The 17,902-nt window shown below is 50.2% G+C and overlaps 2 protein-coding genes across 9 annotated transcripts in view; one reads left to right on the plus strand and one right to left on the minus strand.

Annotated features, from left to right (window-relative positions):
• The window catches only part of LOC144173833 (uncharacterized), a 268,949-nt gene that overhangs the window by 145,235 nt on the left and 105,812 nt on the right, over positions 1-17,902 (plus strand). For all 8 annotated transcript variants that reach the window (XM_077702098.1, XM_077702101.1, XM_077702095.1 and 5 more), the window contains 3 exons: positions 12,156-12,311; positions 14,962-15,084; positions 15,681-15,806. In XM_077702098.1, coding sequence (XP_077558224.1) covers positions 12,156-12,311; positions 14,962-15,084; positions 15,681-15,806 — 405 coding nt within the window. The remainder of the gene's footprint in view (positions 1-12,155; positions 12,312-14,961; positions 15,085-15,680; positions 15,807-17,902) is intronic.
• LOC144173494 (uncharacterized) lies at positions 1,427-3,208 on the minus strand. The gene is made up of 3 exons (XM_077701894.1): positions 2,360-3,208; positions 1,978-2,064; positions 1,427-1,468 (listed from the first exon to the last, which is right to left on the minus strand). The coding sequence occupies exons 1-3, from the start codon at positions 3,206-3,208 to the stop codon at positions 1,427-1,429; spliced, it is 978 nt and encodes a 325-aa protein (XP_077558020.1).

The raw sequence follows: 17,902 nt of genomic DNA on the forward strand, positions 1-17,902 counted from the left end.
TTGACCTTTCTTAGTGTTTTGTTTCGGGCACGATTCAGGTGAACCCAAAATTGGCGATCCTGTTCTTTTATACACAATCGATTGACACTCCATGTCTTCTGGGTGGTTCTCAGACTCGCCGTTATTCTCGTTATTAGGACGAATGTTAGACGCCATTCGAGAAATAGGCGGGCCAGTTGCGGCTTTGGATGCATGACGAACCATCGAGGACGAACGACCGCGGGGCAGGCCAGCCACCATTTTGGAGGGAAGAGAAGTACCTCCGCATTGGGACTGAGACGAAGGGTTTGAAGAAGCAGAAGTGGATGGTGACGGTTGGCTGAAACGGCTTGAAGAGTGAGCGGGGTCAGTCTCATCCAAAGGTAGTTGATTGAGTGACCCAACAGCCTTAGTATTAAAACCACAACCGGAATCTGTTTGCACAGCTACGCCACACAACGCGGACACACACTCTGTGATGTGTGCCGTGTGAGCTCTTAGGAGTTCTGCCATAGCATGCAAGTAGCGATCCATCATCTTTGACTGACTTTTTTCGATTGCTGACGCGATCACATCAACAAGAGATGCGTCCACAGTAACGGAGCCACGTGCCACAACTGAGGCATAACCTGACGATCTATCTTTGACTACAGCCATCGCCTCACTCCGCGAGCACCGGCGCTTTTTAATGACCTCAAGGAACTTCACCTCTTGTGCTCGAACTGGACAGTTGGAGTAGTCCGCACAGTGTGAGTTTCCACATAGGCAGCAGGTTTCTTCGTCTGTCTGGCATGGAGCAGGAGGGTGGTCGCCTCCACAAGTGCAACAACGAGCGGACGACTTACAACCCCCGACACTGTGGCCGAATCGCCAACACTTTCGGCAGTGTAGTGGACGAGGGGAAAGCGGCTCAACCTTGAAGATTACGGGCCACGCTTTTAACTCCCCAGGGACAGACACACCAGCGAAGGTGGCGATGACTGACTCGGTCGGATAGCGGACATCGTTCTCTACTCGGCTACAGCGATGCACAGCAATGACACCAGCCGAAGCGAATTCCTCCAGCATATCTGACACTGACATTTCTGGGTCAACTCCGCGAATGATGCCCTTCGAGCATGCAAGATGGGCAGGCACAAATGGGCTCACCGGGAAAGAGGCAAAGGTTGAACACTGCAGCAAGTCCTGCACGCACTCTTGGTCAGGCGATCGGATCACAACGCCTCCTTTCCTGAAGGGACGCACGCTGGTGATTTTCTGGAAACGCTCCGTAGCAGAAGGGAGGGCGTTTTGCATTTTTTCCGGGATTGTTGTGCCGTATTGCGCCCCCATTCGTGGGCACAAGAGCCACAGGGATGTCGGTAACCCCGTTGCGGAGGAAATCCTGCAAAGGGAGCTCCTGCGGTGTAAGACTGGCCGACCAGGGGGAAGGCCCCGGCCAGGAGAGTTAGTCGCCATGCGGCGCAATAGCGCCCATCCTCACTACAACCTGGAACAAAGCAGGTCACAAAGGGAAAGAGGTGACAAAATCACCTAAAGCTGTCCAAAACCCCGCGTAGGAAGCGAACGCCTTGCAGAGACGTTCGAGCAAGGGACACGTCAGCTCCACACGTGGAACAATTGTGTCTTGACTGTTTGGCACAATGCGTCGTCGTTATCGTCGTTTTCTCAACGGCAGGCTTGGTCATGTAGGGTACGCGTCGCGCCGTGTCGTCGTCGTGTTCGGGAGTCACGTCCGGGGTAAATCGGGTCGTCGGGCTGAGGGCAAGTCTTGAATCATGGTCTTCGGCGAGTCGTTGCGTCGTTGGAGGGTTTTCATTTTTCCGTGTGTTGTGCAACTTCACCTCCAGAAGTTGCCTTGAGGCTATGAAATAAACGAACAAACAACAACAAGTTGCTGCTTTTAGCTTCCCCCGCGTGGGCTGGGGGTCCTTCCTCGTGCGAACTCAGCATTGATACGGTGGTTCGGCGGCTGGTATCGGTAGGCCGACGGCGAACGGTTGAAACGGGCTGGTCCATGGCCGGTGTTGGACAGGTATTCTTCGATCTCAGATGGGCGCTGGCCGGGTCGGGGGCGTGGTGCGTCGACGGAGAACCCTCGCAAACCGAGCCTCTTGTAGGGTCAGCGACGGTATACGTGGTCGACCTCTCCGCAGTGGTAGCACAGCGGACGGTTGTCGGGCGTTCGCCACACATCGGTCTTCCTTGGGGCGGGGCGTTGCACCGCAGGTGGTCTGGCCGGCGACAGAGGACGACGGTACGAAGCCTCGTGACGACCGGGCGCAGGTGGGTGAGGGCGACGAACAGCAGCCGCGTAGGCCATTGCTTGCGGCTCGCGGGGTGCTTCTGGCGTCGTTGGAGTTCCGAGCGCTTACTGCACTTCTTCTCTAATGACTTCGGTAAGAGAAGCGGCTTGTGGTTGCGGCGGCGTTGGGAGAAGTTTCCGCAGCTCCTCCCTCACTACTGCGCGGATAGTCTCGCGTAGGCTGTCTGCCGGAATCCGCATGCTGTCGACGTAGTTCACATTGGCTGTGCCGACAAAGTTTCGGTCGTACTGCTTAGCACGCATTTCGAGGGCCTTTTCAATTGTGCTGGCTTCTGTCACGAATTCGGCGACGGTTTTGGGCGGATTGCGGACAAGTCCAGCAAACAGCTCCTTCACACCGCGCATTAAGAAGCGTAACTTCTTTTCTTCCGCCATGCAAGGGTCAGCATGCCTGAAAAGTCTCTTCATCTCTTCGACGAACACAACAATGCCTTCGTTACGGTGTTGTGTCAGCGTCTGCAGCAACACTTCGGCCCGCTCTTTTCGCACAACCGTGGTGAACGTCGCTAAAAATTGTGTTCTGAAGTCGTTCCAAGATTCTAGGGAGGCCTCATTGTTCTCGAACCAGATCCGTGCTGAATCTTCAAGGTAGAAGAACAATTGCCTCGGTGTCTCCGCGTCTTCCCATCGGTTAAACAGCCTGACCCGTTCAACTTGTTCCAGCCAGTCTTCGGGATCCTCCGAAGGTGACTTATGGAATGATGGGGGCTCCCTGGGTTGCTGAAGAACGAGGGCAGGATTGGTAGCGTTGGTCATGGTGCCTCCGTTGATCATGGTCGTGGTCACGATCTCTTTTTTCTTCACTTTATCCGGAAGCAGTCCAAACTCCGGCTGAAGACCTTGCTGTCGGCGGCTGACACGAGTGCGGCTTGCTTGGCGGCTTGACGAGGGCTTAGGGTGCATGTGCCCAGCACCTTCACCAGATGTCACTTAGTCAAAGACGACGCAGTTGTCTTCAAGAATAAGAAGTTTATTGGAGCGAACTTGTGCTCCCCTAACAACTCAGAAAATACACAGGCGGCGACGCGGCAGTCAACAAAGTGACGTGTGCAGGCAAGCTCCGGCGATTCGACTGCCGCGGCGTCTGCTGTGCAGGCATATATCTTTCGGCGCGAGTGTTTCTGGAACCGTCGATTTACATCCAGAACATTGTAGATCAAAGAAGATTATTCTGGGCTAGTGACGCTAGGGCGAAACAGACTGCTTATCTGAATGAGATAAGCATAAAAATAAAGAATGGAAGACGCGCTTCGTTGGGGACACAGATAACAGAGCCGAGTGTGGCCGGGCAGTAAACAAACAATAAATAAACAAACCCATACATGGTTCACAGCAATATCTTAAAATGTAGACCGTCAGCTTGCGAACAACCTGCCCTGAACCTGGTTATGCTGTCCATCTTTAACAATTGATATCCAGCAGTTTGGAAGTGCTTGTAAAGTGTCAAATTTTCATAAATATTTTTTTTATAAAAAAACTGCTTTTAAAGCAATAACAAACGTTCTCGTATTCACGTTCGTGATATCTAGAAACCTCTTTTCCGCATAACTTGTAGCTCAGGACTGGGTGTACTCAACAAAGAAGCAGCTATTTTACGCACACTGCGTTTATTTACACCACCATTGCATCACTACTAAAGGACTTCAATTCTGCGCTCTTTCAGAGATCCCGCTAGCGTACTATCATTAGTATTAGAATGCCTTACAATGTGCACAGCGCTGCCCCCCTCGCTTATAACTTGGACAAAATGCACAGCCGCTTCCACGAATGGCTCTTTCTTCTCGAAGGTACTACCAGAATCATTGAAGGACTCTTGTACTACCTACCTTGCTTGCCTAGCCCAGTTTTGAGTGATGACTGTTTATGAGCGAACTTATCGTGTTCCGCGTCAGTCAGTCGGTCAGTTTGTAACTAATATGAACGTATTGTGCTGCTGAGCCCAAGGACGCGGGTTCGGTTCCCGGTCATGGTGGCTGCTTTACAGATGGGGGCGAAAAGCGGAAACGCCCGTGTGTCGAGATTTAGGCGCAAGTTAAAAATCCCCAGGTGGTCAAAACTAATCCGGATATCTACACTACGTCGTGCCTCATGACCTGTGTAGGTTCAGCGCGTTACGCCTCACATCTTTTTCTACATCTACCAGCCAACGGTTCTTTCGCGGCGTGCGGGACAATAAACTCCCAACGCGGCGGAGGTGGCGGCGGGGGTGGGGAGGGGGGGAGGTTGCGGAGTGTTTTTCTGACGGAGCACAATATAGATGGGGCGGCGAATTTATACCCGGCGTTCCCCGCGCGGATGTGCCTGCTCGCCGGCGGGCACGTCGGCGATACGGTTTTGTCGTCTGCTTTACCGAGGGTCGTTTTTGGCTTGTTCTGGCGTGCTTCCCGTCTATTGCGCGCTTCCTTCGCACAGCTTGATTAACTTGTTCGACAGCACCTCCTGGATAACCCGGACCCGACGTAATTAAGCGGTCGTACGGCAACGATACATTAAGGATTGGTTTGCAGGGGGGGGGACAAAATATAGAGACCAAATACAGACATATGGCCGCTAGAGAAACGCCATATCTTTTGCGCACTGCTTGCCTGGAATGGGACTGCGTTTTCTAAATTGGTTAATACCAATTGGGTTGTTTTAACAGGTATTACAAAAGGCGAAAGGAGCAACTGGTTCTGATAAATAGCCATTATAAAAGTTCCCTCTGCTTTCTCGCAATCCTTAAACTTACTAAACTAACTAGCTTAAGTCCGTATAAATGGGATCACTAAGCTCACATGCCGAATTGTTTTGGTGTCTGCGCTTGTGTCGCGCGTTGGTGTAGCCCCGAGCTAGCACATCAAGATGGCTGGGCTCTGCTGTCTCACCCTTCGAAAAACGCTCCTCTCCATTTTCTTTCTCCCTCGTCCGCGGCTGGGCTATACAGCGGCGGCGTCCCCCGCTCTAGCCCGGCCGCGTATTCCCAAACCATATCCCGTAGGGGCCCAGGCCGACCACACCCCCTAAGCAGCGGCGCAGCCAGGGAGGTTAAAAAAATTGCAATTTTTTAACCTCCTTGGGCGCAGCACCGTGACGTCACTTCTTCTATGTGCGCGAGTTCATGCGAGGTGGATTTTTTTCTTTTTTCCCCCTCCCCTCGTTTAGGCTGCTTTGCGGGCGGCCAATGGTTTCGCTCCGTGGGCGGGGCTGGCCTGTGGCGCTGGGGAAGCTGACGCACATGTGGTAGAAGTTTACCTTTTGTACCTGAGCCCCTGATCTCTCTGCGCTCTTCTTGCGCGCCTGCAAGTTGACGCTGACCTCCGATCCTGTTCCTAGATAAGCGCTCGGCTCGGTGCTCGAAGTTCGCGTGCGCGGATGGACGCTTTCACGCGCATGTGGCAATTATACACGTTCCGGAAAGCAAACACTCTCATTGAAAGCTCATTGTACAACACACAGAAGGGTATACAATGGAGTTGGGTGCTCTTTCACTATATACACACCTCAAAACACGATTCGGTGCTGCAGGTAAGGATTACAAGAAAGGCAGCCAATTGCCCATGACTACATTTGCAAACTTTCCTACCCTTGCGAAATATTACAGCTGCATGAGCTGCTACATTTTGGCACTTTCATAAGCACTATTACATTGAATTTCGTTAGCATTAACTTCATTGCATTAATTCTTTATCAGGAACAGTGCCACTAAGGAAAACATTGACATTTTGTTAACAGCAATGGAAGGTGTGAATCGTTCTTGCAAGGGTGATACGTTGATAAGAAAGACACCAGCTCAAACGTACACGTTTTACACTCGGTCATGAATTCTGCATAATTTACACTGCTGGTCATAACAATTTAGGGAAACATTATCGAAAATACATACCAACCATGGGCTAAGTAATAGTTGGATTGTACAGCAACTGAAGTACTCGAGGAGTTTGATATATGTCTTCTGTACAGGGCTATTGACCACAGTCTCTTCACTGAAGCCATCAGGGCGCAGTTTGATATCAGTAATCATGCGTGCTACCACTCACACTGTTGCCAATGTCGATTAGTTATTTTTAACAATTTGTGCTTCATGCACACACAGATTTTGCTGCATACGATACGCTATTTATAAATAGACAGCTCCAGCAGGATCCGAATGGCGCTGATGCCCCCCCTGTAGTCGGGAAGGCACACCAAATTGTTACCACTTAATTTGGCTCTGTCCATTATTCGACCGTAATCGCCACCAGCTTTAACTCTAGGTCCCACCCGTGCGACTGAACAGGAACATGTTAGTCGGGTCCGTGACGATCCCACCGCACTAGAAGCAATTACCGAGTACGCCCTTGAAAACGGACTCTACAAATTGGTGTAGCAGCCTGGCCGACTTCTCCGTTCGGTCTACAATGTGAACTGTCTGCAGCGTGCACTGTTTTCAGTGTGAACCGCATTGTCAACAGTGTGAACTGTACATTAAAGTGTGAACTGTGCGTTTTGCTGCCACTGACTGACTTTAATGTGTTCATTTTGCGATTAGGACCCAAAGACAGCAACTGTGTTCATTGTGCGAGTTGTGATCTTCCCCTTTTCCCCTCATCCTTGCTTCCCCAGGGCCCCATGGCCTCTCATTTAATAAAGTGTTACACTCACTCAGATACGTATATTCGTTTCGCTGGGACTAATGAGTAGTTGCACGTGAGCTTGAAGTCGCGGTAGTCGCAGCAGAGATAAAACTGAGTAAAAAAAAGTTATCTCCTTGGCGCACTATTTTTGCGATAGTGATCTGGGAGTCCAAATAACGGCAAAAAATTGTCACTTTTGGAGATCCACTAATGGGTATAGATGAGCAGTTTGTGTCTGTTTCCTGCAACGCATTTTTAGCTACCACATATATAGATTTCTGTAGTGTCTGGCCTTTTAATTCGCGCGCATTGTGTCACAGCTCGCGCCTCAGCTGTAAGCCACACACGCGCAAAAAAGTATACAAATGTATAAACAAGAAATAGCAAGAATAAAAATATAAATAGTACAACACAAGTTGCAAAACGCCGCTGCCTCGCGTTCTACAACGCTTTGTATCGAAAAACATACCTTTCGACCCGTTTCTGGACCTTTTGGACAATCCAGGTTGTGTTGGTGCACCCGCTCTACGTGTCCATGAAGGCGTTGACTGCTACTTCGTCAGGCAGGTTCGCGCGGAACACAGACTCATGATTTGTTGACGCGAGGTCATTTCTGACGACCTCGAGCGGCTGCTCGTGCTTATCCACGAAGCAGAAGTTATAAGCTTCGCGACCATCGCGTGAATGCGCGGGGGACGCGCGTGGCGCACACAATTATGAGAACGAACCTTGTGATGGGCAGTTCTGCGCGAGTGCGAGTCACAGACGAGTATGGCGAATAACACGCTCGCTGATGTTCGCAGCAGAAGAGCGACCCACGTACGCGTGTGCTTTCTACCGAATGAGAGCAAACGTTCTGCGCTTCGGTAGGGAGTCCAAAGGACCACCCAAGACCAAAAAAAAAAACATTTTTGCCTTCACTTTATTGGGAGTGCTTGCTTTCCGGAACGTAAACAATAACTACATATGTACGTGCAAAAGCATCCATCCGCGCACGCACTTTGAGCAACGCGTCCAGCGCTAGCTTAACTAGGAACAGCATGGGAGACGAGCGACTGACGGCGCACAAGAGTGCGCGGAGAGCGAGCTTCATCTTCCCAGCGCGTACGCCAGGCTTGCGCTAGGAGCGAAACCATCGGACGCCGCGAAGCAGCACGATCATGAAAGATCAAAACAAATTTTTGTCTTCATTTTTATGAGAGTGTTTGCTTTCCGGAACTTGTATAATTGCCACATGCGCGTGAAAGCGTCCATCCGCGCAAGCGAACTTCGAGCACCGAGCCGAGCGCTTATCTAGGAACAGGATCGGAGGTCAGCGTCAACTTGCAGGCGCGCAAGAAGAGCGCGGAGAGATCAGGGGCTCAGGTACAAAAGGTAAACTTCTACTACATGTGCGTCAGCTTCCCCAGCGCCACAGGCCAGCCCCGCCCACGGAGCGAAACCATCGGCCGCCCGCAAAGCAGCCTAAACGAGGGGACAGGGAAAAAAGAAAAAAATCCACCTCGCATGAAGTCGCGCACATAGAGGAAGTGACGTCACGGTGCTGCGCCTAAGGAGGTTAAAAAAATTCCCTCGCACTTCCCCGAGGGGGAAAGTGTGTAAGTGCGAATGCGCGGTTGTTGATTGCGCGATTACGGTGGATATCGTGATCTTGGAGTGGAGAGGAGGCGCCCAACACCCGCAGTCACTGAGCGGAGAGAGGAGGAGGAGAGTAGCGCCCGCCGTTACGGCGAGGGCTACACGAGCGCCCTCACGCGTCGGAATGCGGAGCGCCCGCTACGCGAGCGAGAGCTCTCCCGCCCGAAGTGGAGAGGAGGCGCCCAACACCCGCAGTCACTGAGCGGAGAGAGGAGGAGAGTAGCGCGCGCCCATCTCCCCCCGTTGCTAGGGAAGACGAGGAGGAAGACGAGGAGCGCGCGCACCCGCAGCTGTTGCTATGCGGACGACGGCGGCGGACGATTCAGGCTCGCTTAAGAAGTGCATTCGCACTTAAAAATTGCAATTTTTTTAGCTTCATTGGCTGCGCCGCTGCTTAGGGGGTGTGGTCGGCCTGGGCCCCTACGGGATATGGTTTGGGAATACGCAGCCCGGCCGTGGCCGAGGGAGCTGCGTTATGGACTCCGGCCCAGCGAATTCCAGGTAACGGCTGGCATAATCTCTGGTTTTGCTCTTTGTAGAGTGACGTGTGAGAATTCAAGTGACGTTGCATGGGCAAGTGTTGTGGGTGTCTTCGAAAGCTTTGTTTTCCAATCACCTCCACAGCGTGTATTGGAGCTAATTTTTTAATATATGCACGGATCCTGCGCGCCACGCAATGGCTCCACTCCGCGCTCACTTTCCCAAGTCTTTATAGCAAGGGCGCTCTTTGGTTCTTTGTGCAACTCTTAACAGATCGGTTTTGAAACGAACAGCCAGGATGCGTGCCGCGCATTGCTCTCGCCCTCTGCAGGTGCTGACCTTTTCTGGGTCAGCTCATGCGTAGCCTCCTGTATGCACACCTGTCAATAAATGTTCCCCTCAACCACAACTCAAGTCAAGAAACTACGATCGCACTGGCAGATGACCCACACCGACAGGCAGGAAAATGCTGGCTATGTTTCACGACGCAATGTGCTTCCTTGTCCTCACGCACGAACTTCCAGTCAATGACAGAAATATAATTTCAGCCATTCGGTTTCTGTTTAAAGATGTCGCTGTCTGTTGAAGCTATGATCTACGAGCCAACAAACCACTTTTGCCTTTTAACTCGGCGCACTCTAATAGCGCTTTCCATTGGGCGAACAGGAGCACTTCTAACTGCACCCAAAGTGCTCTCGCGAGTTCTGGCGTCTTCCAGTGGTCGGGCAGGAGCAGGGGCGTTGTGTTTCATTGGTCGATGAGGAGCACTTTTTTGGCGCCGAGAGCAGCCGGGAGCAGTTCTCGGTGCTCCGTCGCCAGCGGCGGAGTAACAGGGAACGCCGAGGAAGTCACACGACCTCTTTTGCGTCACTTCTGGTTTTATCCCCGGGTGGCGAAGGGAAAATGGCGGAATACAGCAGCCGCGGTAGTCGCTCAGTGCGTACGGCAGCAGCTAAGCGCGGCCGTCTGGACAAGGAATTGCTGCTACTTTTAGATGATGAAAGCACCACAGATTCAAGCGCAAGCTCATCATCGGACAGCAGCAGCAGCGAAGACGACGACGATTTGACATTGCATGAGTTTATGTTCGAGCACCTGTTCACCCCGCCGGAGCAGCGACCGAAGGTAGAGTCGTATCTAGAAAAGACGGTGGACGCTGTTATCGTTCGCAGCTAATTTTTGGGAGACACGATGGTGACCCCTTTATCATGAACATGAACATCCGCTCGGCTTCTTCATTTGTCGCCATGCGGAAGGCAGACACAAAACCACCGGCACGTATCTGGCAAAACTGGCGAGGAATAACTGCGGGCGGACATCACGAGCGCGCGAAATGCTCCGGGAAGCGAGCGCGGGTAACGTTTGGTCACATGACTCTTGACATCTCGCCCTCCCCCTCTTTTCACTGCTCCCGGAGCAGCGCGAATGTTTCATTCGCGGAACGAAAGCACACATCCCCGTTACTCCCGTGTGCTGCTCTGGCTGCTCGCTCCACTTGCTCCTGTTCGCCCATGGAATTCGCCATAAGCTTGCTGACCGAGCTATTGCGACGATGTGCTTTAAGAGTGCTCTCGGCAAACTTTGCCCGCGCTGTATCTCGGATACGTTCAGCCACCACGCCAAAAGACTCCTGAGTGCCGGATACCCTCAGCACCTCCTCGTTTCGGTCGCAGAGAACCTTCGGAAAAAACAAAATATTCCACCAAGCCACAAATGCCTGAAGCCCGCGCACAGCGTAGGCAGAGGGTAGACATGACATAGATTACGTTCAAGCGTTACGCGGGCCCTAATCTATGTGGTCTAAAGGGTATGACGTGGAAGTCCTGGATTCTTCCTCCCACACGCTTTCTAAGTTATGCAGAATGACCGGCGCGGAGGGAATACATCAGCGTGCTTCCGGGACAAAGCACCGGATACCTTTTGTCGAACGAGCAGAAGGCGATGTGTACTCAAAGTGCGGAAAAGTGTACTTTGGTTAATCTAGGAGATGCGTCAGCGATATGTTGAGTGAACACGCAAACAATGTAAAAAACGCGGGGGCGGGAACAGACTTGTGAACTTGCGAAGATTGTTCACCAGATTTGGACAATATTTGCGTCATTAGGAAGTGCAAAAAACAGCTGTCGCGTAAAATTGTTGAATCTGAACGAATTTTAACACTCGGTTAAGCGTGCGTCAGCATGGCTTCTATCACGCTCTCTTAAAAGAACTGAAATATCCACTCATGCGCCGATAAGAGCCTCCAATTGGACGGATTATCGATGTATATTGCCTTTCATTTGCAATAACACCAGTTGGAAGTGCAGCATAGTCTTTGTCATCCTTTCCCTGCCCTCGCCTTTTTTTTTTTTTTTGTCCTGCTTTCTTTGACCGACAGATGACGCCGCAGTTACGAGCGCTAAGTTTCCGAATGCGGCCGTCTGAAGAAGAGCGATCACTCTTGCGCGGGTTGCTTTGACCTAAAATTGGGCGCACAGATGCCTTTCATCGTGGCGCTGAAACGTGACAATTGGCAGGGCAGCAACATCTGCAACAAAAAAAGAAGCGCGCCCAGGCGCAGCCAAGAAGGACATCGTGCGGAGGAGAACACGTGAGCGCGGACAGCACCGATTTTAAAGAACAGGAGGGGAAAACATGACAATACTTTTTGCTTGACGTAATAAAAGTACAAAGTATAAACGCAAAATAACAAAAGGGTGCGGAAATACAAAACTGAAAGCTAAATATAAACAATAGTCTGAGAAAACCACCAGCTAAGAAAGCCTCCACCAAAAAAAAAAAAAAAAAAAGTCGCTTCGTTTTTGCAGCCGCCCCTTTCAATAGGGGCGATTTTCCGTGCAAGCCGGGTGATGTCACAATATACTAAGGGATTCATTTCAGCTCAAACTACTGGTTATTCCAAATTCTGATTACTACAAACACTGAGAATATTCACATAATTTCAAGATTATACAGATGGACGCGGTGTGTTTTACCAGGCGCTCATGTTGAGGTGGTTTCATAATAGCGGAACACCGTAGTAGCTCATTCAGCTGCCGCCACAGCTCTATACAGCTGAACAAAGACTTTTTCTTCCTATTTCGAACTGAAGGGAAGTTTGATTGTCTAGTGAATGGTTGAATTATGGCTTACAACTTCAGAGTGCCCTGTGAACACATACAAGAGTGCTGGCTCCGACCGATGTGTGAAATGTCCAGCCAACAGCCACACATATGGAACAGGAAAAATCTCAATCAATGACTGTGTCTGCAACATGGGCTACCGCAAGCTCTTGGACGGCGGGAGCTATTGTCAAGGTAAGGTTATAATGGCAGTGCGCTGGAAGCTAACCCGATGACGCGAACAGCCTGCCTTCAAACCAAGCTTTCGTGCCACTAAAGGGCGCCTAAGCACGGTATTGTTAGAGCTCCCGTGAAAGGCAGCTGCTCGTGCTAGTAATTGCTTTGAGAAAGTGCGTTGCATGAGACGGATAAAATTGTTTTTGTCGGTACCCACTATGCGTAGCCACTACCTTTCGCGGGTGGCTCAACCACAGCTTCGGTTGCGTTTCGTTACAGCTACAGTTTGAAATTCGAATTTAGAAGGGCGAAAGTTAAGGTATTGCTTCTTCTAATTGCTTCCGTGACTCTCCACTCAAAGCTTACCGTGCACGCATTTTTCCCCCTCGCCTTTATGTGCTTCCATGATGCCGCCCTGCCTGTTCTCTCTCGTGCAATGGGAAGACTGGGGTCTGCGCATGAGATGACCAGCGTTGCACTTTGCGTTCTTTCCGTCAGGCGAAAATTGACATGTCTGAATTTCTAAACCCTTTCATTTCATTTCATTTTATTTCCTTAAAGACCCCATTGAAGGGGTATTACATAAGGGGTGGGTACATATATGAAAACGTGTAAGCCATATTTTATTACAATGCAAGGTAATTTGTTACGGTGTTCAAGAAGGTGGAAGGATAGGTGAGGGCGGTGATTTCATTAGAAATGCCGTTCCAGTCCGTTGCTGCACGAAAAAAGAATGAAGTGACGGTGCGTGTGCGTGGGCGCGTAACTTATAGCGGGTGACCGGTGCAATGGGAGATGCGTGCCGGAGGGAGAATGTATGGTGGCCTGCAGAGTGAGCTGTAAAAGAACTTATGAAAAAGGCAAAGACTAGAAGTGCGGCGACGAGATGCAAGCAGTGATAGGCCAGATTCTGTTTTCAGGGCCGATATGCTGACGTCGTAAGAGTACTTTGAATGAATAAATCGTGTGGCTCCATTTTGAAGCGCTCGTCAGCCATTCGGAACACACTTGATGTGTGTTCCGGATGGCTGACGCGTGTTCTAACTTCGTCCCGACGGGATATTGATAAGCTAGTAATTTGACATTGTTATGGGCGTGACGCTAATGGCGATTTAAGAAATTGAGTGTTTTGTTAGCAGATGCAAGGTGTGCATAATTTGCGTTGCCCAAGTTAAATCGCTACAAAGGATTACCCCGAGATATTTATAGGAAGGAGAAGGAACTACAGTCAAACCCGGCTATAACGAACCCGGATAGAGCGAATTATGCTATATATCGAACAAAAATATTTCAGTTACGGAAATACATGGGAAACATATTCCTTATAACAAAGTTCGCATCCGATATATCGAACTCTGGGCGCCTACAATGGCCGCCGAAATGCATGATCTCGGAGCGGTGATTGAGATGTAGATTGCCGCGACCACTGAGCAAGAGCCGCGACTGAGACATTGCGCCTCGCACTGAGCGACGGGACACGCAATACTTTCCGTAACTGTTTCCGACGCGCGGGACTCACTACGGAACCCGCCCTGTCAGCGAGTCCGGACCAAGACAGCAGCATCGGTGAACTGTGGGAAGAGCTCGCCAACATTCCCGATGATGTCGCGAGTGAAATCCGTCCGACGCTTATAATGAAGCGCGTTCGGCAGTCGATGGGCTCCGCCAATGCTTCTTAGATTTGTGAGGACGCGGACTCGAACTGGTGCAAACAATGTTTCGTATAGAGAATGCTATGCTAGTTGAAGTCGCCAAAACGAAAGTGAAAACAAAAATCACGCTTTTTTTGCAACGTGGACAGTTAAGGTGGAAAGTAGCTTTATTACTTGCAATAAATGGATTATTTTGGTATGGTAATGGCTACTGTACTGTGTTCGTTTCTGCATACGCGGATGGCGGAGTTGAAGAGGGGGCGGGGGGGGGGGGGGGCGCTACCGCGGATTGCGAACTCGTAACAATAAGCTCGTTATAGGCGGGTTCGGCTATATCGAACTATTGGATATATCGAACTAATCGCGGTGCATATTGCAGTTCGCTATAAACGGGTTTGACTGTAGTTCGAGGTTTGTGTCAGGAATTTGGTTCGGGAATACAATCTGATTTCGATGGCGGGGGAAGGAAACAGTCTTACATTTTTTAGGCTTTGGTTCCATTAGCCAAAGGCTACACCATTCTTTCACGCTTCGTAAGTCAGTTTGAAGAGACCTGAGGACCTGACCAGGACCTGACCATCAAGACCTGACCAGCTTTGCGCAATCAAGGTTCAATTGTCTTGCTTCTACTTTTGGAACACGCCGTCCTAAATTCCGCGTTTTCAAATATCATTCATTTAATGTGGCATGCGATTGAGAAGCAGCTGTGTTAGTTGCTTTGTCGTCTAAGAAAGCAAGAACTGAGATACGTATTACGTGTGTACGCTGAATATGCCGGAAGTGTTCAATTTGGCTTGCGGTGAAAGTTTCCCGTCTACTGTTCCTGTTCTTTAATGGACCAAAACCTTTTTAAGTAAAATTGCGGCACTTTCTAACAGAGCATAGTATGCTTCATATACACGTAAGTAAGAAAACACGGGCCCAACTTGCTTTAAATAAAACCCACCATTTACACAAATTACCCAATGGGGTATTCATTTGTTGCTCATGTTTTTTGCTGCCCGGTTTTTCAACAGATATCGACGAATGCCGTACAACTGTCCACAACTGCTCCAAACTGTGCGTCAACACTCCAGGCGGCTTCCACTGCGCATGCCCCGGCGGGTACAGTCTGGCCAAAGATGGAGTATCGTGTGATGGTCAGTGCCGCTAGGCAACACTCATCATCGGGAGGGCGGTTCTAAATTGGTACTCCTTGTACCGATGATATCGGTTACTTCATTCCCGGAGCTTCATCAGGCAGCGAGAGCGTCGCCGCTTGTCTGCGTTTCTTGTAACGCAAAAAAAGCGACACATGCTTTTCGCTTAGAGTCCACAGCCATTCTATTAAATGTGAAATGTGTGGCCCATCATGGCCACCATGCGATTTTCAGTAAGCTCGGCTCTCGAAGCTGTGCTTCGCCTATTGGTTGAAATGGCATATACATCAGCTTGGACTCTATTAATGAGCGCATCATCGCTATCATATTCATAATAATCATCATCACATCACCGATTTCTTTTTTTTTCGTACATCTGGTGTAGCCAGCTGGGCACGCCAGTAAAAAGAAATCAGGACCGGCACATCGACAAGCCAGTGCCGACACTCATTTTACTGAAGTTCGAACTAAATGTTTTAAAATGAATTCGGCAGGATCTTAAATGCTTTTGTGGGCTTCGATGGCCCTTACAAAACCTTTTTAGAACATCACAAAATCGGCCCCTTGCATTGCTGCTGTTTTTGTTTTCCTTTCAGATATGGACGAGTGCGCCGAGAGGCACTTGCACAACTGCCCCGAGGAATGCGTGAACACTGTCGGCAGCTTCCGCTGCTCCTGCCGCCCTGGAAGGGTTCTCTACGGCGGCACTTCTCACTGCCGAGGCGAGTTTGCTGATTTCGGTGCTTTTAATTCACTCCGTCACATATGCCCTCAAATATCCTCGAACATGCCCACGAAGTGTTGTTAGACTGGCCCTCACGAATCCTGATTTTTTTACTCCGAAGCTGTTTACCTCTAGCAACTGCATGAATGCCCAACATTCTTCAGCAGTGGAATATCCGCGAAAAGTAATCGCAGTGGAGGGTAGGTCTTAAGGCCAGAGTATATGGAGCTACCTTTCACGACGAAATTCGCGCGGCGGAAAATCCGCCACGGCAGGACGCCGTTTGTTCGTCGGGCTGAACTACATGGAACGAAGACACGGCATCCGCCTCCGCGCCGCCGCTGGGTTGCATGCATGCCCAGAATCAACGGTGACGTTCAGTAAACAGACCCAGTGAAGGAGCTTCCTGCTTGGGTTGTACGTCGTTTGACGATTCTGCGTGACTCGGGGGCATTTCTTCTGCTGAAATAGGCGTTTTCAGTTCTCAAAAGCATTGAAGGCAGTTTAAAAAAAATCGCGCGTCTCCACGAAGGGAATCATGACGACTGGGCGAAGCACTGGGGATCGTTCTTACCGTAAATCACCCGTGACATTGCCCACTCGCGCATGTAAATGAGTGACAACGCCTGTGTACAGCGTATACAATTCGATTCCAATCCCATCCAATCCAATCCAATCCAAGCCCGATACAATACAATTCAATTCAATCCAATACAACCCATTTTAATACAATCCAATCCCATCCGAATCCTAATCCAATTCAATTCAATTCAATCCAATCCAATCTTATCCAATGCTCCTCGTGCATGGGTACACGGCTCTCCAGGAGCCACCAGGAGCCAGGTGGCTACGAGGCGCTCCGTAGCCACCTATTCATGCCCACATGCGTTCCCAAGGGGGGTAACCGAGCCGCGATCAAAAATAATGGCAGGGAGAGAGGGCTCGGAGAGAATGTTTTTTTGTTCGAGGCGTTCCATTGCGCGAGGTAAACTCGCCCACGCCACCTCACTGCCGATGAATAGAGCGGGAGAATGCAATAAAACTAAGGTTTGGATTCGGCTAGTTGCAACGGCGAAAACAGCGCTTAAGCGAGGACGAGGAAAGCAGTACAGAGACACGAGCACTCGTGTCTGTGTACTCCTTTCTTGGTTCATGTTTAAGTGCTGTTTTCGCCGTATTAACGCTGTCAAACATGCTAGCAGACAAGCAGCGCAGTCCACCGTCGTCGCCGACTCTCCCATGACACGGCGGCCGAAACGAGCAGCGGCGTAACATCGAAGCCATTCGAAAGCGTTACGGCTGAAAGCAGGGAGTCTCAACTGGCAAAATCACAAAGCCCTTCGACAACGCCTTCGCATTGTCGAAGGGCTTTGAGCTCGGGCGTCGAGCTGGACAAGCACGCTTTCTTATGAACAACGCAGAAAAAGTGCTTAGCTGCCCTCGGTCTTTTTGTTTCGTGAGTGTGCGCAATCCAAGGAAGCCGACACGGCTCTGCTGTGCAATCCGCGCCCATATCAATGGCTCTTTTCCCCCGTAGCCTTGGTGCGAACCAGTGATGTTCCGTACTGGGGAGAAAAATTCCGATTGCAAGGTTCAGAAATTCCCTAGTTTAATAACTTTTCCCCGCATGTTTCTTAAGGATTCCCTGCAAATTTCTCTGAGTTATCTTTTTGCAGCTGATAGATTTTTACGTGTACAGTTTTGGGCGCTAGCCAGCGCCGCCTATGCCTACTTTACGTAGCCGTCCGGACGCAGAGGCTATTGAGAGAATCGAAGTTTCCGCATGTACTAAACTCCACTACATCTGCCGCTCAGCAGCATTTAACTATGCCTTTAAGGTTTTGTACCAAACAAAAGTTATTACTGCCCGCATGAAAAAGCACAAGACATCGTTGGGTAATTGAGTTAATTTTAGCTCAGCACCTGGACTGCTGCCGCCTTTTCTTGTTGACAGCACGCGCACCAAGGACACCCGACATTTTTTTTTTTGTATATTTCGTAGGATTAGATGCAGTCTTTGACGCCTGATGCGTCTTTGCAAGCGCTTCGCTGCACAGAGCACCCACGTGACAAGTGTGATATCACTGCGCGCGC

This window comes from Haemaphysalis longicornis, unplaced genomic scaffold (assembly GCF_048455015.1).
Source record: "Haemaphysalis longicornis isolate Haplotype H1 unplaced genomic scaffold, Haemaphysalis longicornis Haplotype H1 scaffold_3, whole genome shotgun sequence".
NCBI lineage: Eukaryota > Metazoa > Arthropoda > Arachnida > Ixodida > Ixodidae > Haemaphysalis > Haemaphysalis longicornis.

Bases quoted from the DNA above. Each gene is read 5' to 3' on its own strand.
- LOC144173494 (XM_077701894.1), bottom strand. From the start codon at position 3,208: ATGCACCCTAAGCCCTCGTCAAGCCGCCAAGCAAGCCGCACTCGTGTC. The intron at 2,065-2,359 runs GTGCAGTAAGCG...GGTTCTCCGTCG, and splicing joins CCGAAGTCATTAGAGAAGAA to ACGCACCACGCCCCCGACCC. The intron at 1,469-1,977 runs GTTCGCCGTCGG...GCTTTGTTCCAG, and splicing joins TGGACCAGCCCGTTTCAACC to GTTGTAGTGAGGATGGGCGC.